Source organism: Falco rusticolus, chromosome 12, assembly GCF_015220075.1.
Source record: "Falco rusticolus isolate bFalRus1 chromosome 12, bFalRus1.pri, whole genome shotgun sequence".
Taxonomy (NCBI): domain Eukaryota; kingdom Metazoa; phylum Chordata; class Aves; order Falconiformes; family Falconidae; genus Falco; species Falco rusticolus.
In genome coordinates, this window is record NC_051198.1 from 14,593,353 (window position 1) to 14,619,914 (window position 26,562).

At 37.4% G+C, this 26,562-nt stretch overlaps 1 protein-coding gene across 1 annotated transcript in view; it reads right to left on the reverse strand.

Moving 5' to 3' along the window:
- Nucleotides 1–19,555, reverse strand: part of KIF6 (kinesin family member 6) — a 158,325-nt gene extending 138,770 nt beyond the window's left edge. The window contains 4 exon segments of the mRNA XM_037405664.1: nucleotides 1,088–1,235; nucleotides 15,335–15,409; nucleotides 18,507–18,616; nucleotides 19,490–19,555. Of these exon segments, the coding sequence (XP_037261561.1) occupies nucleotides 1,088–1,235; nucleotides 15,335–15,409; nucleotides 18,507–18,616; nucleotides 19,490–19,555 (399 nt within the window).
- Between the last annotated feature and the right edge of the window lie 7,007 nt (nucleotides 19,556–26,562).

A 26,562-nucleotide genomic window follows, 5' to 3' on the forward strand; every position in this document is an offset into this window, starting at 1 on the left:
AACTTAGAACATGGCAGCCTGCTTCGGGAACCATGCAACATGCCATTTTTTCTCTTCTACAGCACAAAAAGAATGGTATAAAGAGGTAAACTCTCATGGATAGAAAGACTATGCTTAAAAAAACCCAAACAACACTAAGGAACAACAACAAAACAAAGATCTACTTTTAGAAACATCAGTGACATACTGCTTTCCACTCCCTTTATTGTAACATTTAATCACTGTATATGATGTTGGCTGTTTCCTGTATTTCTCATTTTTTGTATAATACATTGCCAAATGTAACTTAACACAACTAGGTTTTGCAGACAGAATTTTCTCCTTCCCCAAAGCCAAATCCAAACAACATAAACCTCAAAATAATGGGCTATGATTTCCAAAATAGTAATAATAAAAAAATATTAGTCACTACTTTTCAGCAGTATCACAGTAGCAGTTTAATAATCCAATCCACTAGAGTTGTTTTGCAAAATACTTTGAGATAGGAAATTTTCATTTTCATAGACTAGTTAGTTCCCATGGGGTTTTTTATTGATACTGAAAGTTCACTATTTCAAGGTACACCATTTAAAAAGACACACTACGGATGGATGGAAAAAACATAGTAAGGAACTGTTCAAACAGGAAGCTGTGGAAATAGAATTTCTAACCAATAAATTATTAAAACAAAGGGCCTGATTTGTTTCTCATTTTGGGCAAAAAGGTTTTTTTCCTTCTTTTCAAATTGCACTGCCTCAGCACAAGTAAGAGCTTCAAAAGTCTTGTATTTTCTGTCTCCGAATTCACTTTCTCTTGTTCCATCTTACTTAGGGTTAGGAAGCAGATGACTCTTCACTGTGTCAGCACTTTCCAAAGCACTGTTGTAGATAAAAGAAATGGAACAAGTGAAAGGTATGAAAAGAAAGGCAGGTGGAAAGATAAAGCAACAAGAAGAGATGCTTTAAGACGCACCAAGAAAGAAAACATACAAAACAAAGATTTTGAAGCAGGTAGACAGAAATATCCCTGTAAGCATAACTAAATAGAGCTTTTGATCCAAAATCCAGTCTGAAAAAGGAAACACAAAATAGAAAACAACGTCCCATACCTTCCGCAACTGATCAAAAACAAAAGACAGAGTCCTGGGAATGATGCCTCGATCACTGTAACGTTCTGCTCCTCCTGTGATGGTAAAAGTTTTGCCACTGCCTGTCTGGCCATATGCAAAGACAGTACCATTGTATCCTGCCAAAACACTACGGAATAAAAAAAATGAGAAGATAGAACCAAAATATAGTTAACAGTAATTCCTAATTACATAGAAGCTGTCTTCAGTAATACAAGAATGAACTTCAAGATATGTGCTCTAGATTCAATGGAATTTAAGCTGTCTAGAACTGAAGGGCTTTTTGATGCCTTGACTTGCCCCATTGTTCAATGTCGTCATTAGTTGATCATATTTATTACTATCTACACTGCCTTTGTATGTTTTTTTTTTCTTTGGCTGATAACTTTTTGCTAGGATGGTATTTAGTCTGTAAAAAGACTGTAGATGTCAGGAATTGTGACCATTGATACATTACAGCTAAAGAACCTGGAAATATTTCATGAGACTTCATTACTTGCAAACAGAAAACTCATGTAAGGATACAGTTATATCAGCGGTGTTTTTTTCTTTCTGAGAATACTACTACACTAAACTAGCAGACTACTGCTAGCTTGGATTACGATATGCAGGAGAATCTGTGCTTGTATCAGTGTAGTAAAATCTTTATTTACTATGATAACACACAAAACCACACTGGTAAAAGCAAACTTTCCTGTTGGAACTGTGCCTGTACAAGAAGCTTCTGTGGAACAGCAATAGTAGCGATGCAATGGCATAGCTTGAAATGATATTTAGACACAATAATCTTTTTTTTTTTCCTCACCTTTTCTACTTGCAGAAGTGCTTAACAAAACTCCAGTTCAAATATCTTTCTCTAATTCATCGCAACCTCATTGTTAACTTCCACATGATTTCCACCAAACAGTAAATAAGCTTAATGACAGTGGTATAGCTATACACCGTGGAGGAAATGTGGGACTTAGCTGCAGCTGACATACAGCTCAGCAGCCATGGCTAACTAAACAGAATTTTCAAGTTGTGACTTAACAGATTTTTGGTCCTGATTTTGTTCTAAAAGAGAGGGCTATTAATGCAATGGACAAAAAGCAGTGCCCTAAATTATGGTAATCTAGATTCCATAGTCAGTAAAATTTGAAGGAGCAACTTTTACATACAAATATAGCATCTTTTTTCTTATTAATATATGGCAAAATTTCTTGCACTGTTTATGATGACAGTGTGATATCTTTCTCAGTTAAGTCCCCTTTGATTGTATTTACATTTCAGATATCAGCCAATGTTTCATTTCCTCCTTGATATTAAAAGTAAAATTTCAGTTATCCAACATTTAGAATTTCTATTGATACTCATAGTTCACTATCATGCATTTCCCTTGTACAGCTCTGTCTCAAAAGACAAAAATACTAAAAATCTATTTCCACATTTCTAATTCCATTTCTTGTTAATTATTGTTAAATGCCCTTAACTTGAAAAATATTTTCAGTGCTCTGAGGTTTTACACTTCACACTGACTGACTCTAAACAATGAGGTAAAAATGATGGAGGACAATTATTTTGAATTTTCACTTGTCTGTAAAAGCAAACAAACACTGTATAAAACCATCAAAAATTATTAAAATCAGAAACTAAGTAGCGATGAAATCAGTTACTAATATTTAGATGGCTAATCAAACCAGAATTCATAGGAGTCTATATTTGACAGAATATATGATTAAGAAATCAGATTAGACTGAAGTTTTTCATTTTCTTTTCACCAGCTGTCAATTTAAAAAAAAAAGTGTCCTAGATTCATCCATCTCAGAATTGTTCTACTATAATTCCAACATCTCCTGACAAAATATAAAGCAAGAGTATTTGAAAACAAATAAGTAATCACGAAAGATTTATTTTTTTGATAAAACTTTAAAAAGCAATATCTACTTTGTACTTGATTTACTATGCTTGAAGACCTACTAATTTTGCTAAAGAAAAGCTAGAATTTTCAATAAAAAAAATGCACAAGAATAAAGTGATAAATAAGCTAAGATTTTAAAAAGTAAAAAGGGGGCAAACAACCCTTGCATAAGAGGAAAAGAACCACATATAGATAGCTGCTGGTCTGGTGCCAAAAGAGATGCAATGGTTCTTAAAGTTTATTTAAAGGCCTGAGTAGTTGCCAAGTTGCTTATTTTAATCCATTATAGTAGGATGTCAGAGACAAAACCAGAAATACATTGAAAGCAACTACACTGAACATCTGTTTCTAAAGATCAAAATGCCCAAAGACAGAGTATATATAGATTTTAGATTCCAGATGTTAAAAATCAAAACAATTACTATTGTAAAACACCTCATTCATCTATCTTAGGAATTTCTAGTGCCCACTGTCACAGTACGTGGAAGCTGAAGCCAGTAACACATTGTCAGAATGTAGGGGGTAACAAAAGAAGCTCAGAAATGGCAGATTTGAAACAAGTGAAGGGAAATAATTCTTCATGCAAAAGGTAGTTAAACTGTGAAACTCCTTGCAGTGGGATATTTTGGATGCTAACAGTTCACACAGGCTTCAGTAGAGATTGCACTAATTAGTGAAAAAAATTCTCTCAGGACTACTAAACACAGAGAAATTAGAAAGTCTCTAAACTATGAACACCTAGAGGTCAACATAACACTTGGGGGAAGTCACTTTACATGCATGCGCTGTTTTGTTTTCCCCTAAACACTGCCTGTTAGTCCCCGTCAGAGATAGCATACTGGGCTAGCTGGAACTTTTGCCTGACCCACCACAGTTACTCTTCTGTTTTTACATCCCTGCTCTTTGGCTGATCCAGATCTGGCATTTCGGGTTGTTAAGTTTTCTTACTCCTTCTCTTCTTTAAAGTGGTTGAAGGTATATATTTTCAGCTACTGTGACGTGGCTCCTGCAGAAAAGTATGTTTTGCAATGTGTCTAAAAAAGGGGTAAAGGTGTGGCTGCAAACTATTAACTTGAGGTCCCTGTACTTCACAGAAAGCTGTTGATTAGGATCATCACATGTGACAGACATTATGCTGTCAAAACAGCTACAACAGTCAGTGCATTTTCTTTGTGTTATTTTACTCATATATTTCTTAAATGTATTGTAGTGCATCAGCACAGCTCTGAACGGTTTTCCAGAAAACACTGAAAGTTCAGAAAATGTGAACATATAAGTGGCAATAATGTATTCCCACAGTCCATTGTAATTACAGGTAATATTAACATTGCATTGCATAGATGCATTATGAAAGTGCTAGTCATGATTCCACAGTTGAATTCCACTTTAAAATCCAGTCAATCTTTTTTATATATAATTATACATACATGCATATATAATTTGCATCCTTTCCATATTTACAGCATTCATTTCATTCAGAGTGTATTAAAACTAACAACCAAGCCTATTTAAGAAAAGCCTGCTTGAGATGCTAAGGAAGCCTGTAAGGGAAGAGGACCACCAATAACACCAGCGAAACTGGTGGCAAAGCCTTCAAAGAGTGAAGCGCAACCCCATGAAGACAGGATGGAGAATAAATTCCCTTTCTAAGAAAACCACCTTTATAAGAGATGAGGGACTAGGAGTTCAAGCAGGACTGATGGAGCTCCTTTGGCTTAGAAGCAAGCTGAAGACTATGATCTTACCTCCTGAAAAGAGTAAATCAGAAGACACACCAAAAAAGAAAAGTCCCTACTGTATCAGCTTGTTCACAAAGAATTAAACGCAACAGAACTAGAGCTTATATGTGTACACATATATGCTTATGAAAGACAAATTTCAAAACTGAAGATGTGTAACCATCAGTCTGGATATAATATTCTGAATATTAGTCAATATCAGTTTTGAAGGTCTGTATGTGATAAAGTCTACATGGATTGTGTCATAAAATCCATGCCTGATGTTACTAATTCACACTTCTTTTTTAGGAAATTCTCTTGGAATCAATGGGAATACAGGATTTTTTAGCAGCAAGGCTTGTGGAGAAACTCTTATCATAGCAAATACTTGCTATGCATACTTTGCTTTTTTTCCAGTTTTAGGATTTTCAAGTCAAAAATAAATACCAAACTTAATCAATGTAATTTTAGTTCATTGTCCCAAGGCATTTTACACTGAAACAGTAACAGTATATGTAGGTGGACCAGTGACGAGCACCTAATCAATAAATCAAACCAATATCTATTTACTAAATACTCAGGAAGTTTAAGGTACGTACTTACTGTTTTCAACCTAAGATGCACAATCTCTTTAGGAGACTAAAAACATAGAAAGCTTCATAAGCCTTTAGCCATTCACAAACTGCTATTTAAAAAAAACAGTAATCTACACTGCAGAATTACCCTTGTCAACATGAAGCATCTCTCAGATGCTATGAGTTAGTATAGTGAGTAGAAAATCTGTGCATTCGCCCTTTCATCACAAAAAAGTAATTGCAATAGGTACCTAAAAAAGTTGAAAATACCAATTAGAAGATGACAAAAAGAGTGTATTTTCTAAACAGCATCCAGCGAAACAATCCTTGAAGATGCAAATTAAGTCTGCAAGTTAAAGCTGTCCCCAACAGTAGTGGAACTGATTCTCTACTGGGAAATGTGGTAGAGAATCAGCATGTCTTTTCTGCCTGTTCTGCAAAATCTACTTTGCAAGATTGCAGTTCACCCAGCCAAAATCTGCATCTTTGCTCTTCAGATTCTCCGAACTAAAATCCCAAACCTTTGTTAAACTTAGCATTTGAAAGTACACAGGCTGACATGGTTATTGACGGCAGTCTTGTAAAGACTTTAAAATACACATACATAAAAATCATACGCTACAGGGATATTTTCAGTCATGTTCCATCATCAGTGTTATCAGAATATCCAGAAGCTCGCATTTATTTTTTTTTTCTCCCAGGAAGCTGAGTTTTGGCATGCTTAAGGAAACACTTTGTTGAACAAATTTTCTCTTTACTGCTTCAAACAAAACACATCAAAGACATAATCCAAGGAGAAGCTTTGCTGAAACGATTTTTCATGAACTTATGCAATGTTGTATAGCTCCCTGTTCAGAAGTTCACGGACTACTTCCAAACAGATTAGCTAAAATGTTGCTGAAGAAATCTGTCTCCAGTATATTTTAGCAAAGTTACTCCTATTATGATTGTCAGAGTTCCTGGAAGGCCGCTTTTTTTTTTTAATAATACCAAGCTCAGTCAAGTCTACTACAGAGAAAAATAAGGTTTTAAAATATGACTAAAACTTGTCTGCATTTGTACATTTGTTTCACAGCATTAGGAAATTCAGAGACTTCATTTTCCTTACACACTATAACATGCAGGCATATATCTATAATATATTGTGACAGGCTTAGCTTTTATAAAAAGAAGAGAAAGTAATATTCATCACAAGCCACATAAAGCAATCTTTACATAGTAAAATGCATATCAATTTTACCTACAAAAATTTTAAAGGCTAGCTTTAAACCAAAGAAATACAGAAAAATATATACAAAAAGTCAGTTTCCAACAAATAATTTGTTGTTTCAGCTTTGCTTCTATTACTTTACAACCAGGTATGCCATGTTCCTATCTGGAAAATACGGACCAACTTAAATGTGTAGAGGAAAAACCTGAGTTGTCATGTGCATGAGCAGTAAATCCGAGTTGTTGGACTTTGTACCTGTGAACAAGATTCATTGAATATGGACAAGTGTCATTGGCCTGAACCTCTGAACATAACAAATCAAATCTTAATATTTTAGATTTAACTTATTATGCCACAATATTAGGATTTCCCAGATTTTGTAGCATAATTAATAATTGCGTCAATACATATTTTTAAATTGTGTATTTTTGTGTTTCTGTAAAAATACATCTCATCAAACCATATGAAGACTCACATATCACAAAGCTGTACATAAAAAAAATGTAATGTTGGCTGGATATATTAATTTGAAATTGAACCATGCAAACCCTTGTGGCTATATTTACATATGTTTGCTGTAATTAAAGGTGTGTTGGATGATAAATTTTAGTCTTGTTGCTTTTAATCACTGTAAGAAAAGTCAATTCAAAGCAAGATATTGGTGAGAAAACATCATGGTTACCTGCTAAGTATTCTGAATACATTCACAAGTGTTTATGTAATAAGCAGGTCTGTTTAGTAAAGTTTGTATCATTAAACAACCTGAAATTATACAACAAAGGTTTCCCTTAGTGGAATAAGGCAGAGGACGAAAATACACACAGAGAAAAGAAGAAGGAAATAGTCATAAACCAACAAGAAAATTTTAACAATAGCTAATATCAGTTTTAATGAAATAACAACATTAATTGCAGGCAAACAAGCCCAATCCATTAATAAGTATCATTTTATTACAGTCCTAAATCCTCTTTATCCTTTTATTCTGCAGTATAAATTCTAATCTAATTATATGCCAAATTCAAGAAGATTTTAACATCGAAAAAGGTTAGATCTGTTCTCACATTTTACTCAAAGAACTGAATGCTTCTTTTCTGCTTAAGCACTCAAAAAATATTGCTGGTTTTTAGAAATACAACAGCTTGTACTTGACCTTACAAACCTAAAGAACAACATTTTTTAAACACAAAGAAAATATAGACCATGTCCTCTAGATTGCATAGAATTGAAAGTATACCTTTTCCAAGCAACAAATAGTTTGAGCACACAACTAAGGAGATTAACTTGATCACACTGCTATATAGATTTAACCATATATTGTGACAGCAACATAATTTATCATGATGTGTTGGGATAAACCAAAAATGTTCAAGTTTTACCTCCAAGCTATGGCACAGACTACCAAGAAATCTCCCAAATGACAATCTTTGAGACAGAAATTGCAATACTTTCAGTATTTTCCTGTTCAGAATATTAAAAAAAAAAAAAAAAAGCAAAAACTAACCCACCAGAGGTTTAGAAAACACACTGAGAGTTCTCCACTTGCAAAGTCCCATTAACTAAGACCATGAACCAAAGCCTATTTAAGTCAATGACCACCTTTAAAATAATTTCACTGAGTTTTAGGTGGGATCCAAAGTTTGGGACAATTTGATGCAGATTTTTTGCTGGTGTAAATGCTTAAACACACTATAGTTTTTAAACATGCCTGCATGTATCAAAAGTACTTCTAAAGTACTTCTAATACTTTATGAACTCCCAACATACATTCTAAAAATCATTTTTTTCTGATTAACTTGGAATACTCCTAATACTTCTCTTGTTTCAGAGAAGAGACATAATAAGGCAAGCTGCAAGCTGAAGTAAATGTTTCTCGATTATTCCACTTTCAGTACAACCTTAAAACTGTTTAATAACCCAAATACTGTCATGTAATAAGTATATAAGCTTATGTAATGATGTTTGTTCAGGAAAATAAGTTTTGGCTTTATAAAAAATGAATTCTAACATGCTTTCTCTTCTGCCCTTTAGACTTTGAGAAACTGATGGAAAAAAAATTAAATGCTTGATTAAAATAGCAAGGGTTCAATATTTCAAAAATTCCCTTACCAGTTGTAAGACAGTCATAAAAAAGATCCTCACAGTCCAGAGACAAAAACCTGTTAATATGAAATTGTCATTACATGTAAAGACTTAGCCAGTAACACTGATGAAGAATAAATAAATGCTGTTAACAGTATAGCTGCAACTATGATGGTCTAAAAGTAGAAGTAAAACCAGCTATTTAGAGAGAGGTAGCATCTTTTATTAGACTCTCTAACATAACTGGGGTAGAACAGGACTAGGCTCAGGGCTTTGGTGGGTTACTGGTGTTTTGGTTACATTAGAAAGACCCTGCCTCTTCCCTCACAAACTTGCTAAGCAAAAGGTGTCACTACAACTTTGTATAAATTATCAGGCATAGGACAATTATTTCTAGTATGGACTCACATATGAATGTAGTTAAAGGAGAGCAATGCCATGTGTTTTTTCCCCCTCAAATTTTCTTACTTAATTACCAGTTAACTTGCACTTTCTAATTTATTCATAATTAGTGGCAATTTAAAAGTGTGCATAGTGAGAAATTAACTTTTTCTTTAAAAATCATTTTAGATTCCTATTTAAATAAATGACTGTTACAGAGTTATGTGCTGGCATTTTTCAGTCACTCAGCTGACTTGCCTCATGCCTGAAAGATGTCTAATTCCTAAATATAGAGTGTGATACAGAAGCATAACTCATGCAAGCAATTCCTTTTTAATTGATAGATAACATTATGTTTACAACTGCTTAACATTCCTCAAGTGAGAAATTCCTCAACTGAGAGCTAGACAATTTATGGTTAGTTACTACAGTTTAAAATATCATTCAGTACCTCGTCCTTGAGTATCTGAGACAATATAAATGTGGTATAAAGCCCAGTGACAGTAGACAGAGGTTGGAAGCAGACTGAGGTTGTTTTGTGGTTGGTTTTTCTGGCTACATTTTGTTTTAATTTCCAGTGAAGATCATTTGTTCTATTTAAAGTTTAAGGACACCGAAATTTTCTTTTGCTTCTGTGTTCATCGTTAACATGACTTCAGGGAGGCTTGTGCCTACTTGTAATGAAGAATTCCGCTTCCTCTGCTGCTACACCAGTTTTGCTGAGTCAAACAGAACAAGCAGAAGTTACCATCAGAATTGGCAAAAAAAAAAAAAAAAAAAAAATCAACAAAAAACAAACTCTCCCCTTTGAGTTCTGTATCCAGTTTTGAAATCCCCAGCAGAAGCAGCATGCTACAGAGAAACTGGAGTGAGCCTAACAGAACCAAGCTGGTTTGGACTGCAGCACGTTACACACAAAGAGAAGCCAAGGGAGGTGTTTTCTGTGAACGTGGAGAAGGGAAAGCTATGCATGTACCTAATTACCACCTGCCATTATGCAATGGATCGTTACAGAGATGGACTCAAACTCTTCTCAGAAGCTTACAGTGGTAGGACAAGAGGCAGTGGACATAAGTTGCAAGAAGGGAAATTCCAAGAGGGTACAAGGAAAATGTTCTTCATGATGAGAGTAGTTAAGCCCTGAAACAGGTGCCCAGATGTGTTGCGGGATCCCCACCTTTGGATATTTTCAGATCTCTACTGGACAAGGGCCTGAGCAACCTGATCTTGAAGCTAGACCTGCTTTGCTCAGGAGATTGGACAGGATGACCTGCAGAGATTCCTCTGACCTAATTATCCTAATTTGTTGGCAGTAGGCATAATTCACATAGAATCATCAGCAAGAGAAAGAAAAAGTAAATAGTCCTTAACAATCCCTGAAAACATGCTACAAACTGCTACAAATCCTGCTCTGCTTCGGACTGGTCTCAATGCATCAGTTTTATAACCACCAATGACAGTCTCTCTCAGGGAAGTCAGAGTGCTCTGATTCCTTTTGTGTTACTCCAAACTTCATTATGAAAAGGACAAAGAAATAGAACCTTATTTTCAAGTTTTTTACATTGGCAGGTATTACAGACAATGTGGAAATCTTGTTCCAGCAATTGGTAAATGAAACTTATCCTGAACACCAAAGCCATCACAGCAACGATGAGTATAAAGTCTAGGCAGAAAGATTCGCTTGTTCTGACACTGAATTCCTATTGCAAGACATAGTTCCCAATCTTCAAAAGGATTAAAGATCATTTAAGTAGATACATTGAAGACATATGTAATTTTTAATATTGTTTTGTTTTAAAATGAAAAAGTTCAAAGTAAGTGGTTTTATGAAGTTTATAATAAGCATAAATAAAACATTTCTAGAAAAGAGACGTTATTAAGTAAGGACTAAATTCTGTGTGTATATGTAGATAAGAGAAAAACCTGGAAACAAGAAACAGATTTCAGCTTTAAAAATTAATTACTTAGACTTTGTTAGATTATTTCAGCTTCATATTATTATTTTGACTTGAGTTCTGACACCATCATTTAAAATGATGGTAACAAATGCGTGTGGTTAGAACAAATATTCAATAACTGTTAAAATACCAGACTAATGAAAAAAGGAGAAAACACACCAGTATCTTTGATCATGGGAAACAGTCAGCCCTCTCCTCATCTCAGTTCTTGTTAATCTGAAATATTTTACCCATGTCCCTTACTTTCCTTCTTTCTATCTCTGAAAACCTCAATTCACAGTTATTTTATTAAAAATAAAAATAATCAACACAATCCTAGAAAAAACAGACCTCAGACATGATATTTAAGACTAAAAGAAGGAAAAATGTCATTTGCAGGATCTGGAAGACAAGTTTTCAGGAAAGATTTGTCTTTACAGAGACTCAGTATTTAGGTATCTTCTATCATTTGGAGCTCAGATTAAAGTTTATGTTAAATAAAATAAATCATCTCAGTATGACATTTTTTTGTTATGCCTTTGCCAGATTTATGAAACAAATCTAATCTCAAAATGCCTCATCTTTCAAAAAACACCACCAATTTCCAAATTGCATGTAACTTTTCCTTGAGAGCTTAGTGCAAGCAGGTTTCCTTAGAAATTTCAAAAGGGCTTTCCTAAAAAGAATAAGTTGTAACACAATTTCTTATTTTAACTAAAAACTGTAAATATATTTAGAATTTCACCAGAAGCAGTGCAGAAGGTGACACAAAGGTACTCTGAACCAAAGCTATCAAACTGTAACCTATAATAAGCAGCCTTCTTTAACAACTCTAAACTGTGCAATCTAAGTCAAAATAAATATGAAGTACTAACAGTAATTTAAAATGAAACATTAATGAAGCTCTCACTTTTTATTATGTCATAATTGTACTCACTTCCAGGAATAACTGCTAGCATTACTGCTCTAATTTCTCAATTTAGGGTAAATTTTAAGCTACAGTTGTTTAAGGCTGACATCCAAAAAAAATGTGTCCTTTTACTATATATAGATTCCACAGGTCTTTTGTGCCCAAGTCACAAAATTGTGCCCAAATCACCACATTAGTAATAATGCAGCTGTGATGTGAGGTTGCCTGCAGGTGAGCCAAGCCACTACTTCCCACACTGTCACAAACATAACCAGGTCTGAATGGATAATTGTTCATACAAATATTTTGACCACATTTTCTGTAAGAATAAGCAGCAGAAAAAAAAAAACAGAAAAGAGTGAAGTACTTTCTGTATTACAGATGTTAATTCTTAGGATAAACACAGCACACCAGAAGAAACTAAAATCTGCAGCAGTAAGAGTACTAACGTGAAGACTACGAGATCTTTCAAAAAAAATGTTAAGTCATTGCCATTAGGTTTATAAACAGCTGAGCTGTTTCTTATTTGCATGATACTTCTGAAGATAAAATATTTTCAGTATTACATTTTCATAGATCAAGACAAAACACTGGCCATATCAGAATTGAAAACAAAACTCATCCAAAACACTAACATTTTCTACTCTTAATTTCTAATTGCATTCATCATCATAACACTAATATTTGAAGCATTATAAGAGTAACCTTGTTCTGTTGTTAGACTAAAACAATGCTTAATTGTTAACAAACTGTAAGAGATGGATGTTATTTATTTTCTGTAATTTTTGATAGAGTTAGTTTAGTGTTGCTTCTTAAAGATCAAGTTGGCTTTGCACAGAAAAAAAACACAAGAATATATATTTAAAAGGAAAAGCATAAAGCACAAAGAAATGACAAAAAGAAACCATGTAAGAGATGGCTTAAGCATAAACAAAACGTAATAAAAAAAGCAAATCACATGGTTATAATGTTTTGCAGAGGCTGGCACTTCCGACTGAAGAAGAAAATTAAAGTCTGGTGCCTCTGAAACCACAGGCAAGATTACAATTTAACTGGACTTAAAGAGGGAAAAAGTAGTGGCCCAACATCAAAGAAAGCACACTTAAAAAGAAAAAAAAAAACCAACAACCAAAAAGTTGCCTCCAATTCCCACCCATCCAAGAAAAAACTGGAAAGATTTTAGAATCCTGAACATTGCATTGTTGTTTTTAGTTTTAAAACGACATTGCATTGTTGTTTTTAGTTTAAACAATGTCCAAGATTTTTCTTCTGAGCATTCAAGTTTGTAACTGAATTTTGTCATGACTGTAAGTATGCATGGCAAAGAGCCTCAAAATGTTACTGAACTATTTCATTGATACTTTGCTGCTACTTTCCTTCCCCTGGCAATACACAGACAAAAACCATTCCCTTAGTAAAGTGACTCCAACAACAGAACTGAGTACATTTTCAAGTTTTCCCCTGCAATAGAACGTTGACTTAAAAAGAAACAAAAGAACACTTTGCTAGGAAAAACTGTCGTCTTCCAGAGTAACAGGGCAATTCTTATTCCCTAATTCCCACAATGGAAAGGAAAACTGAGTCATTAACTATAGAATGAAATACGTTTCAGGTACAGTTCAGGACTCCTTTAGCCAAGGAACCTCATGACTATGAAGAATTTTGAAATACATGTTTTACCTAAGAAAACATAAAAATCAAGGAAGAGGATGAGACACAGGAACATACTTCAGGTATTGCCTACTCTGATATAAAAACACAAGCAAAATTATCCTTCAGTATTATCAGTAACAACACAAAGCTTATATTCTAATTGACATTTAACACAAACACTCAGAGTCAAAATAGTCTTGATTCAGTTAAGAATGATTTTATAAATTGATTTTAACATTAAGGACTCAGCTGTTTGGAGATAACTGTATGCCTAAACACCACTGAATTTAACAGCATTTCAGTACTTTCAAGCACTTAAAAGATTTTTATAAATTGATTTGCTTCATGACATAGACTTAAGTTTTTTGATTTTTAGTTATTTTTATCAGCCAGCACTGAAGTAAAGGAAAACAATATAAATTCCTGTTCACTATAGCACTGTATAGGTGAATTATCCAACTCAAAAAATTTCTGTATTCTAGCAAAACACTCCAAAGGAAAAGAAAAATATCAGTCAGTCTGTTGCTAGTTAGCTTTGATGCTCCAAGTTCTTGTTGAGGATAGTTCAATCCATAGTACGTAACAATGAGACTTTTAACCCTTCTCTTTCCAAGCACAAATAAGATAAAGAACTTTTTCTGCAGTTACCATTAAACCCAGAAATATTTAAAGTTAAGTAAATGAATTAACCTGAAGTTATATGTTATAAAGTCAGACAAGCAAAGAAATCCCTTCTGAGTGAAAGAAGAATATAACAAAAAATTTATATTTAACTTATTCTAGTGAAATTTCAAATTCACCTGGTCTTCAATTTCACTGTCAATTATTGTCCTGCTTTATGTGGGACTTTTAAGAAGAAAATAGAGGGGGAAAAATAATCAAGAAAAAATTCTGAAGAGCTAGCTATATTTTTACTTCCAAGTAACAGTTTGAGAAGGACTACGTATCCAGCTGAGGATGTCTGTTTTCCTACAGTACACATGACAGTGCGATAGACCTAAGAATAACTTGCAGAATCATAGCTTAAATCAACAGATGGGTCAGACAACGAATGAGAAAGAAGTTGGTAGCTAAAGTAATACTTCTCAACTTGCTACAAATTTGGATTCTGAGCAGTAAGTTTGATAAACAAACAAACAGTATGAAGAAATTCTACTTCCTCCAGTGTAGGATTTTCTCCCCCACTAAAACCAGTACTAACTTCAGCAATGTGGGCATAAACTGAGCAAAGAGAATGGCGTATTGGAAAATCCACCTGGTTCAGAGTGGCATTCAGTCCACACAATGAACGAAGAGTGCTTCTACGTCGGTCTTAAATGCTTGCCTTTGCAAACTTTAAAACATGAGCATTGTTTGATTATTATATGGAGGAGAAAAACAAAAACAGTGCCAAAATATCTGCCTCGCACATTAAGACAAAAATAACAAGAGCAAAATTTGAGAATATCTCCACAGGTATTAATTCAAGAGTGTCCTTAACGTAATGAAAACTAAACGGGGGGGAATAAGATTTTCATTAGGTTTACCCCTTCATGGAACAATATAGGGAATACTTTCCTAAGGCAATGAAGTGAGCTTATAGTATAGATAAAAAACAAATTAAACATGGATTTCTATGCCTATGAAAGAAAAAAGGCAACAGTAGCAGTGTTATTTTAGGAGTTAAAAATGGAAGCTTACCATACATAAAATTCTCAGGGGTTTATTGCATATCTCCTAGATTCAGACATGTCAGTCTTTAGAAAATTAAAACATCAATCCACTTTTATGGCAATGAGACAAACACTTGCCAGCTCTCCTCCAAGTAGTACAATGAAAGCTATTTTTGACCCTGTGTTACCCCAATTACTTGCAGGATCAACAACGTACCATTCTGCTACTGGTTTGGCAATGCTGTCAAAAACCACATCTTGTTTTGCCTCTTGATCAAAAATTTTCTGAAATCTGAAAATATTAAGCAAATAATAATTGCTTAGAATCTTAAAACACTACTTGATTCATACAGTTTTGTTTGTTTGTAATAGTCAATGTTTACATCATTAGGCTTACATAACTTAGTACAATGTTTTCCCTGTAGTCTTAACCACAGCGTGCTGTTGTGCTATTGTACATAAATAGGCTGTACACAGTGCTGCTTTGACAAGATCTGTACAATAAAATCCTCTGATAAAATGATGTGGCTTAGAAAAAAATAAATCGTATTTTAAAATCTATCAAGAGAATCAGTGTTTGTAACTAGCACCGCACTGAAACCTGGATAAATAGATTACACTATAAGCAAATACAGCATCCCACCAGTACAGCCAGGCTCACGTTATTTCATAACTACTTCCTTCATTCTGCTGCACAGTTACTGTAAGTCACAAGGAGACATTTAATTCAATCTAAGTTTTGTCATTTCCTATGTAAAATATCTTCAGTTGTCTTACAGAATCATAGCATACCTGAGGTTGGAAGGGGCCATCTGCTCCAGTCCCCCTGCTCAAATGAGTGTCAGCTAGAGCAGGGGTCTGTTCAGTCAGGTTTTGAATACCTTCACACATGGAGGCTCCACAACCTCTGTGGGAAACCTGTTCCAGTATTTGATCACCCCTCAGTACAAAAAGTTTTGGGTTTTTTTTAATATTTCCTGCATTTCAGTTTGTGCCCATTAACTTTGTCCCATCACTGTGGACCACTGACACGCATCTGGCTCTGTCTTCTTTATTGCCTTCTCCTTATAAAGTGTTTATATACACGTTGATAAGATCCCCTTGAGCCTTCTCCAGGATAAACAGTCTGAGGTCTCTCAGCCTCTCTTCACATCAGATGCTCCAGTCCTTTAATCATCTTTGTATCCCTTCACTGGAGCCCAGAACTGGACACAGAACTCCAGGTGTGATCTCACTGGTGGTGACTAGAGGGGAAGGATCAACTCCTAATGCAGCCCAGAGGCTGTTTGCCTGCTGCAAACCTGCTTTCAGTCAGCCCTGAGCCTGTCTGGTTATTCCACACCAGCGGGAGGACTTGGCATTTCCCTTTGATGAACTTCATGAAATTCCTATTTGCCCATTTCTCCAACCTCTTGATGTCCCCCTAAATAGCAGCACAACTATCTGGTGCATCAATCACCCCTCCCAGTTTCATATCATCTGTGAACTTGCTGAAGCTTTACTTGGTCCCATCACAGAGGTCATTAATGCTAAACAGTACTGGGTCCCACTATTGACTACACTAATGACTGGCCTCCAGCTGCACTTTGTACCCGATGACAACCCTCTGATCCTAGCAGCTCAGCTCATTTGAAACACCCCTCACTGTGCACTTATCTAGGCTTTCCCGATGCCATACCTCAGACAGCCTTCCTGGGACACCTAATGCCACTCCCATCTCTTGTAAACTTCCTTTTTATTTTTGCATTTAGTCAGAAGCTGCTTCCTTATCCATGCAGGCCTCCTGCTGCCTTTGCATCATTTCCTGTTCATCTGGATGGCAATCTGATGATTCTTGATTTTGGAGGAGGTGATCCTTGAAAATCAGCTAGTTCTCCTGGACTTCTCTCCGGGGCTGTGTCATGGAATTCTTTCAAGCCGGTCCCTGAACAGGCCAGAGCTTGCTCTCCTGAAGGCCAGGGTTATGATCTTCCTTTTTGGTTTGCTCTCTTCTCTCAGTATCCTGAATTTCATTATCTCATGGCCACCACAGCCAAAGCAAGCCCGATGTTTAATATCCCTGATCAGTTTTTCCATGTTTACAACTATGAGGTGCAGCAGATATAAGCTTTTTAATCTTATATTAGAAAGTTGTCATCCTTACACTCTGGAAACCTCCTGGACTGCTTGTGCCCTGCTGTGTTGTCTGTCCTATCTGGAACCATATTCTCACACAGAAATTCACGTGGTTTATAGAAAGGCACCATGGAGTACAAGGGAACACAGCAATACACAAAAAATAGACACATATATTCTATCTGCTAATGCTTTATCAGTCAAGTCATTAAAAAATTGTGTTTGATTCCCATATAAAAGAGTAAGAACAAAAAAGAATGTTTGAGGTGACCAGGATAGACAGTGCGTGAAAGCATGAGTTTTACGGGGGAAAACGGAAATTCTTACTCCATAGCATTATTTTTGCATTGTCTTAAGGATAACAAGGCATGATTCTCAAAATCCATCTCTAGAGACTTTTTAATAAATTAGAAAATCAGAAAAAAATATCAGAAATAATTATAGCTAGCTTTGGCATCTGCCACCTAAGCTAGTTTCACATATTCATCTAGTCAGAGAGGGCAGCTCCTCTCTTCCCAAGCAGAAAGTATTTCCTTAGCCAATGTAAAATGACATAAGTCTGAGCTGCCAATGTTTGTCTGGAGATCTCTTTTTGAATAACATAGAGCAACAAATTCACTTGATCTGGTATTATAAAAAATAAAAAGTATTCCACTTGGAAAAAGACAACCTCAGCCTTGTCGTTAGAGGTGTTTAGACATCTAGCTTTCTTCATCATCAAAATTGTAAAGTATGCCTCCAAATTTTCTGTTTAAAAGATAAAAATATTTGACTCATATTGCTGGTACTTACTTTTAGTTTCTAAAAAATATTTATGTTCTACAACCATGGGTTTTTTTCTTTCAACAATCTCTGGTTTTCTTTACCGTGTTTTGGTTATGTCTGAAACACAGTTTCTAAACAGAGTGTTTCACGTCGAGACATCTTTAGCTAGCCTATGCCAACTCATTATATCACAAGAGAACACACAGTCCTGCATTCAATCTTCACATGCAAATTCAAAATAAACTGTAAAAATGGAAGAACTGATACATGAAGATGCAATCTTTGAGATAACACTTAGAAATGTATAATTACTTGCAATGGATAGGCAAAAACTCCACAACTTTAGCAAATGCTATCAAACTTGTTCAAGTGAGGAGCATAATATGCTGAAGTATTCCTTGTGTTAAGGGAGTTATATAAAAATAAACCTAATTATACCAAACCTTAATTTTAAGAATAGGCTTACACATAGCGATATCAATCACTGTAAGGATAAGGCTTTTACTTACTTGAACCTGTAGCTCTCCCTTTTATTATTGACGAACCCGTCTGCTAAATCATGTGGCACGACAATCTCCAGACTGGACAGAGATTCCTCATCATTGTCAACTGAATAAATCTAATAAGCATGGACATGTATTAAAATAATTTTACCAGCAGAACAGCATAGCCCTTAAGTATAGAACACACGTGTAAGCTTAGCACCTGTAACTGCCTAAAGAAAAACTTCTTACAAATTTCACTCAGCATGTGAGCAAAACTTCCTTCAGCTATTATACAAAAAAGAAAACAAGCACAGATTAATGTTATCCTGTTTGTTGCCACAGGAACACTACAGTAAGATTTGAAACAGAAACATAGTCAATTTCACAGGCTTCGCTTACTAAACCATGTTACTATCTGAGCTGTTATTAAAAACAAAGCACAGCCCCTGGAGCAACACCCTCCAAAACGCCTGGAAGGACATTATCAGGAAAAACTATGACAGAATGAGTCAGGCTGGTTTAAAAAGATAAGACGATGGAGACCTAAATGCACGGTTTCTGAGGAACACTTCCATTATCTTTATTATTTCTTGCAAAGGCAGCTGAAGACGGGGAGCCACACGTTCCCCTCCAATGTTCGGAACAGCACCGAACCGCCAGTGACCAGCACCAAACGTTTTCCCTGGAGCCTTTCTGTAACAACTAGGCAGGAAAGCAGCTCCTCTCCCCCTCCCCCAATAGCTCCAGGCTAAGCTGCTGTACTTCGTGGTGTTACTAACTTCCTAAGGCTTCGGAGAGCAGCACAGGGCTGCGGCCCTCCGCTCCCGGCCCCGGGCAAACCCCGCAGCTCTCACAGGCCTGCGGGCGCGGCAGGGCACCTTGCAGGGGGTGCCCGCCCGGTGCCCGCCGCTTCCCGCCCTCAGGCGGCCTCACCGGACGCCCTCTGGCTCGCCCCGCTGCACCCCGCAGCAGCGCAGCAGCCGGTCCGCAGCCGGTCCCCATCCTACCCCCGCCTGCTGCCGCCTGCCCAGTGGCTTCACCCGCGCGTACACCCGGACGGCTTCCTGCACCATCGCTGCCCGGCACAGCGCTGGGCGGCCGGCGGCTAGCAACGGTAACCACGGCACGCTACCCAGCCTGCACGGCGGCGGGCGGGAAAAGGCGAGCGCGCGCGCCCGTGTGAGGTACGTCCCGCTCCCCTCAGCGTCCTCACGCCCTTGAGAGGCTTCGGCAGGGCTTAGAGGAGGAGGGAGCAACGGGGCTCCCTCTGTGACCGGTCACTGCCTGTTTAGCCCTTAATGGCAATTCCCCACCAGCTGTTTTCCCCCGAGGCCAAAGTGTCATGGCTGTGAGAAAAAGGAGCTTGTAAACACTGCCCACCTGAGAGGTGCGGTGTTTATCTCTCTCCTGCAGCACACCTGAAATTCCCTGCCAGGTCTGTGGGACTGTATGTTACCTGTGTGGCCACACAGCCCTCCTATGGCTGAAACCATCCATGTAAAGCCACTCGATTGAAGAGGAGTGTCTGTTGTTAACCAGTTGAAACATGAGGAACAGAAATTGTGGGAAAATACCTAGATTACACGCAATGAAGACATCAATTTTTTAAATTTTTATATCAAAAAGGTACTGAAAAACCTGCTAGTGACAAACAGTTTGTTGTCTTGTTAGGAGAGCTAAACTTACACACAAGTAATAGTACAACTCTGTTATTTTATGAAGTGGTTACCAAAAAGTCACACGAACAACATGACAGAATTTTGGCCTTAGTTTTGGTGAGACATAGTGGTAAAGATCAAATTACAGTGATTACAAGTCCACTAATTTAAATTAAGTGGAAAATCAGGGACTTGATTAAAGAAGAGGGTAGAAATTTCTTTAACTCAGATATGGCAAAAGTATGTTGAACTTGTATCCTAAATAAGAAAAACAGTAGGGGAAAGGTTTTCTGTCCCAACTGAACAAATAACTGTCTCAGAAAGCATATGAGGCATAAATAGTGAGCCTTCAGGGAATGAAATGGAAAAGGACTAATCACCGACTAAAGTTGAGTGCAAAAGTCAAAAGGGTAAAAATGAAAACAAATGGAAAATATTACTTGATGATTAGAGGGTGAAGGAAAAACAGGACATTGGAATAGGATAATGGAATAACTAGTATCTTCTCAGCATTTCTCTGAAACTATAAAAAAATGTTGTCCCTTGTCAGTAGGGATGGGGTTGCTGAATGTGATGTTAGAGGTTACTAATGTGATGTGTGATGCGACTAAACAGGAAGGAAGTGTGAGGTGGAATAACTGCAGCCAAGAGGGAAGAAGAACCCATAGAAATCAAAGAATTGAGAATCAGAATGGTTTGACTTTGAAGGGTCCATAAAGACTGTCTAGTTCCAACCCACCTGATACGGGCAGGAACACCCTCCACTAGACCAGGTTGCTCAAAGCCCCATCCTACCTGGGCCTTGAACACTTCCAGGAACGGGGCTTCCACAGCTTCTCTGGGCAACTGGTTCCAGTGTCTCTCCACTCTCACAGTAAAGAATTTCTTCCTAATATTTAATGTAAATCTACCCTCTTTTAGTTCAAAGCCATTCCCCCTTGTCCTATCACTGCATGCTTTTGTAAAAAGTCCCTCCAACTTTCTTGTAGCCCTTCTTTAGGGCCCGGAGCTTTCTCTTCTCCAGGCTGAAAACCCCCAACTCTTTCAGCCTGTCTTCAAAGAAGAGGTGCTTCAGCTTTCTGAGCATCTTTGTGGCCCTCCTCTGGACTCGTTCCAACATGTCCACTTCTTTCTTATGTTGGAGGCCCCAGAGCTGGACACGGTGTTCCAGATGGGGTCTCACAAGAGCAGAGCAGAGAGGGAGAATCACCTCCCTCAGCTTGCTGGCCATGCTTCTTTTGATGCAGCCCAGAATAGAGTTGGCTTTCTGGGCTGCCAGTGCACATTGCTGGGTCATGTTGAGCTTCTAATCCACCAGCTCCTCCAAATCCTCCTCAGGGCTGCTCTCCATCCATTCTTTGCCCAGCCTGTATTTGTGCTTGGGATTGCTCCAACCCATGTGCAGGACCTTGCACTTGGCCTTGTTGAGCTTCATGAGGCTTGCATGGGCCCACCTCTCACACCTGTCAAGGTCCATCTGGATGGCGTCCCTTCCCTCCACCATGTCAATCACATCACACAGCTTGATGTCACAAGCAAATTTGCTGATGGTACACTCAATCCCAGTGTCATGTCACCAACAAAGATGTTGAACAGCGCTGGTCACAGTACTGACCCCTGAGGAATGCCACTCATCACTGGTTTCCACTTAGACACTGAGCTGTTGACTGCAAGTCTTTGAGTGTGACCATAAAGCCAATTCCTTATCCACCAAGTGGTCCATCCATCAAAGCCATGCCTCTCCAATTTAGAGACAAGGATGTCATGTGGGACAGCGTCAAATGCTTTGCACAAGTCCAGTAGCTCTAAGGGGCATGGAAGAGGAGCAGCCAATGAAGAGAGACTGGGAAGGAGCAGAGGAAGGAGAGAGAGAGCGAGAGAAAGAGAGAGAGAGAGTGTAAGTACTCTCTGGATGTAGGAGAGATAAGGAGAAGGGGGTAAAAAGCAGGGTGGACTGGCCTGAATAGTATGAAAAAATGACACAAACAGTAGATGAACCTTTAAAACCTTGTGAGGGATTGGTGGCTATGCTGGGGCAAGGTGTGGGAACTATTTACTGAAGTTAACCTGGTATGGGGTGGTAAAAGCTTTGTTGCAGCTTGATAGTTTTGATAGTGCTGTGACACCCTCCCTTTAATGCTGACCCAACAGCTCTTGGCCAGGTCCTCATCCATCCCCAGATGGAGCTCCATGCACTCTAGCTGGTCATTGACATGGTGGTAGACACCTTGTCCTTTTCTACCCTTCCTAAAGCGCCTGTATCCTCCCATTCCCACAGTTGTAGTCATAGGAGCCATCCCACCACATCTCTGTGACACCAGTAAGATTGTAGCCCTGCAGGTGTGCACAGGTGTCTAACTCCTCTTGTTCATTCCCCACGCTGCATGTGTTTGCATAGAGGCATTTAAGTTAGGCTACTGATGAGTCTGGCTTACTGACTGAAGTGGCTGGACTTTATGCTGGGTGACAGAGATTTGGAAGTGAAGAGTAGAGAATTTCAGTCCCCGAATTCTGAAACGATTTGATATTTAATTGAAGGTCAAGGAACTGTGGTTACTTGTTGCCTTGTTTGTTGACTGGTTTGGTTTTGTATTGAAACAGATGCAGGAAAATACAGTGTTCTTGGAAAACTGCAAATGTAACAGCCAAGTGTGTTATTTAGGACTTTAGCTGAATTGTGAGTTAACTGGGAAGTGGACACAAACACTATAGATAGCTGTGTGGAAAGCTGCTTTACATCTGCTGGTGTTCAGCAGCTGGAATATGAAGTTGGGTGAATGAGACTGTACTGCTTTTGGGACAAAGTCTGATCTGCAAATAATTTAGGTGTCCTTCTTCAACACGAAGTTGAGTTGTAAACTGAACCAATGGCACAGTGAAGAGCACCCAACTGAGTTTGTATAGGACTAGTCTGAATATGATATGGCCTACACAGAGAAGCCAATGAGACATCTCAGACTCAAGCTGCTTCCAGCATAAAAGCATAGTCTGATTTCTGAAAGGGGAGCCGGAATCCTTGACCACCTGCAGAATTGTCACTTGTACAGCTGGAGAAGAACAAAGATAACAGAAAAGACTTGCAATTGTTTTCTTAAACAGCTTTATTACACAGCTGCTCTTGGAGAAAAATTAGAGTCTTTTGTTGTGCTCCATGGTATATTGCCTTCAAGAATGGTGTGTTAGCCTAGTGAAATTTTCTCTAAACTAGTGTTCTTTTTCCAGAGAAGTTACAGAAGTGTTCTAAGTAGTATTCACAGATATATATATCTGAGGACAGAAGTTATTTGGTGCATTTAAAAGCCAATTAAAGGATTAATTAAATTAATTATTTTGTTTGAAGCTGTAAGAATAGTAACAGAAGTAACAAGTAACAAAACAATAACAAAAACCTTAAAATAACACAAGGCTTCCATTAGCCAAGACAGGTTAAGACATCTGTCTCAATCTGTTTTATTACATTATTTGACTGTATGAGTTACAAGATCTGGAAATTACATGTTTTAAAAAGGTCAGCCATTACAATCTGAATTAATAGTTATATCATCACAACTAATTGTCTGCCTTTACCATTGTAGTTTTCTTCCGATTAAAAAAAAAAAAAAAAAGATGTCTGACATTACATCCTGGAGCTGGCAGTTCAAGGACTTGTGTTCCATTATGTCACCTAACAACTTAATATGCTTCCACATAAACAGCCTTGTAAGATTTATAATAGCCCAAAACTTCTACGCTATTTCTTTTTTTCTTCCCAATGTTTTACTTTTCATAGACGTTACTTATTCTTGGCAACTTTCATGCCATTTGGCTGAGATGATAATTAGAAGTTAGAACATTAAATTCTTTCCACAGATCAACTGGACCGGATGAGGGGCCAAAATTCTTGCCAAAGTCTGAGTTTGTCTCATCATCCAACTCCTGGAAATATTAGTGCCAAATGAGTTTCTGGTCATGTAGAAGATACACTTATTACATGACCAGAACTTAAGATCTGAAACTTGGCCTAAATTTATGTATGATTTCTGTAGGGTATGCTATATGAGCTCTGCCAGAAAGACTGTGGTAATATAGAAACTTATGTTTCTGGATTTGAATGAAACATGAATAAAATGTGGCAATGTTTCTGGTATTTCAGGTATCATCCCAAAGTCCTATAACCTTTGTTTATTTTGCTGATGTGCTCAGTATTGGAATGGGAATGCTTTTCATGTAAGCTGCCTTGTTCAGCATTTAATAGTCTAGCGGCATGAGAAAAGCAGGGGTATTTCTGGTTTTTAGGCTACTGTTACAATCTGTTTCTTAGGAAACGGTGCTGCATCTTCATGTATGTTAGTCACATTTGGAAAGTACCTTGAAATTTTGGTGTGGTTCTGATATTCTTACCAAACGCACTGAAAAGTTTCCTAAAAATGTATGTCATGGTAGACTCAGCCAAGACAGAAACTCTTGAAATATCCTCCTGGGGTCTTACATATATGTCTATACGTATATGTATTTATTTGTTTGGGGTTTTTTAGAGTAACCTAAAATTTCATGGAGAAACATAAGGATTCTTAGGACTTTGACTGCAAGAGGCAACAAATCTTTTTCCAGTTCGGTGGGTTTTTTCTTTTTGTTTGTTTGTTTTTGTTTTTCACATTTTCTAAATGGTTAACTGCATCCTTTGTTGCAAACTACAACGTAAGAACTGTTAGCAGGAGACATGAAAATACATCTAATGCAATACTGATTTTATCTGCACACTTTTCTCTACCTCCTTCCACATTTAACATTATAGTTTTTCTTATTCTTTATTTTGTCATGAAACCTTCCAAAATCTATTATTGATTTGTTTCTGACCAAGGAACAGATAAAATGGTAGGTGACCAATGAGTAGAAAAGGCTGTGGGGTTTGGGGTTATTTGATCTGAAAACTGGTGAGAAATTTAGATTCTTGTGTTCAGTTCTGCTCAACAAATAATTCTTTTTATAGTCATTGTATAACTAGTTTGTATATGCTCTTGGTTGAAGAGGGTTACAATCCCATCAGTTTCAACAGAACATTGAGACATAATTATTAGACATCATTGATTTATAATAAGTCTTAGAAATTTAAACCATGGATTCAAAGTTTTGTTGAGCAGTGTGTAAGTTTAGAGTGAAAAAAAAAAAAAAGATTCCTGTGTACCAAACAGCTTTTGCTATCCAAGTTTAGGACAGGGGGCAATGCAGGAAAATAAAGGAAAATAATGTGGAAATAGTCAGAGGCTAGGATTCTCTTATCAATGTGGTATACAGACAGCACTGTGAAGAGGTTTTGAAGAAAGACAGGGAATTTTATTGATTTTTGGGAAGAACTCTTTGGGAATGAAAACTAACATAGCAGAAAGCAGGGAAAGATCTGTTTGGAAGCGTAACATGAAGCTGATGCTACCGTCATAGACAGAAACCCATCTGCAACTTGGTCATGAATAAGGTGTTACAGAATGGACAGGACCTTAAAGACAAACAAATTAATGTAATAAAGAAGGAAGAGTTACTGGAGGAGGCACAATTACCTGCAGCATAATGAGAGTGCTAACTGAAAAGATGATACTAGCAACAACAGTCTCAGGGTCCGTGTGTGGAGCTGGGAAGGGAAAGAGTATTCATTCATTGGGGCTAGGTACACATCAACAATGTGATGAAAGGAGATTACAGCCATAGAGTAAAATTAAGTTTTGTGGTTCAAAGGATAAAGGCATGGATCTCAGTTTCACAATTATCATTAAGTGAAAACAGATCATGATGCAGGGAGGTACAGTGAAGGAAGCTTGTCCTGGTTTCAGCTGGGATAGAGTTAATTTTCTTCTTAGTAGCTACGGCAGTGCTGTGTTTTGGATTTAGTGTGAGAATATTGTTGATAACACACTGATGGTTTTAGTTGCTGCTAAGTGGTGTTTATATTAAGTCGAGGACTTCTCAGTTTCTCAGGCTCTGCCAGCAAGAAGGCTGAAGGAACACAAGAAATTGGGAGGGGACACAGCCAGGACAGCTGACCCAAACTAGCCAAAGGGATATTCCATACCACTGAACACTGTGCTGAGTATATAAGCTGGGGGAGGAGAAAGGAAGGTGAGGACGTTTGGAGTTATGGTGTTTGTCTTCCCAAGCCACTGTTATGTGTGACGGAGCCCTGCTTTCCTAGAGATGGCTGAACATCTGCCTGCCAATGGAAAGTAGTAAATGAATTCTTTGTTTTGCTTTGCCTGCATGCATGGCTTTTGCCTTACCTAATAAACTGTCTTTATCTCAACCCACGAGGTTTCTCACTTTTACCCTTCCAATTCTCTCCCTCATGGGAGAGTGATGGGGAAGTGAGCAAGTGGCTGTGTGGTGCTTAGTTGCCAGCTGGGGTTGAACCATGACAAAGCTCTAGAAAATAAATGTAAAGGAGAACTCCAGCT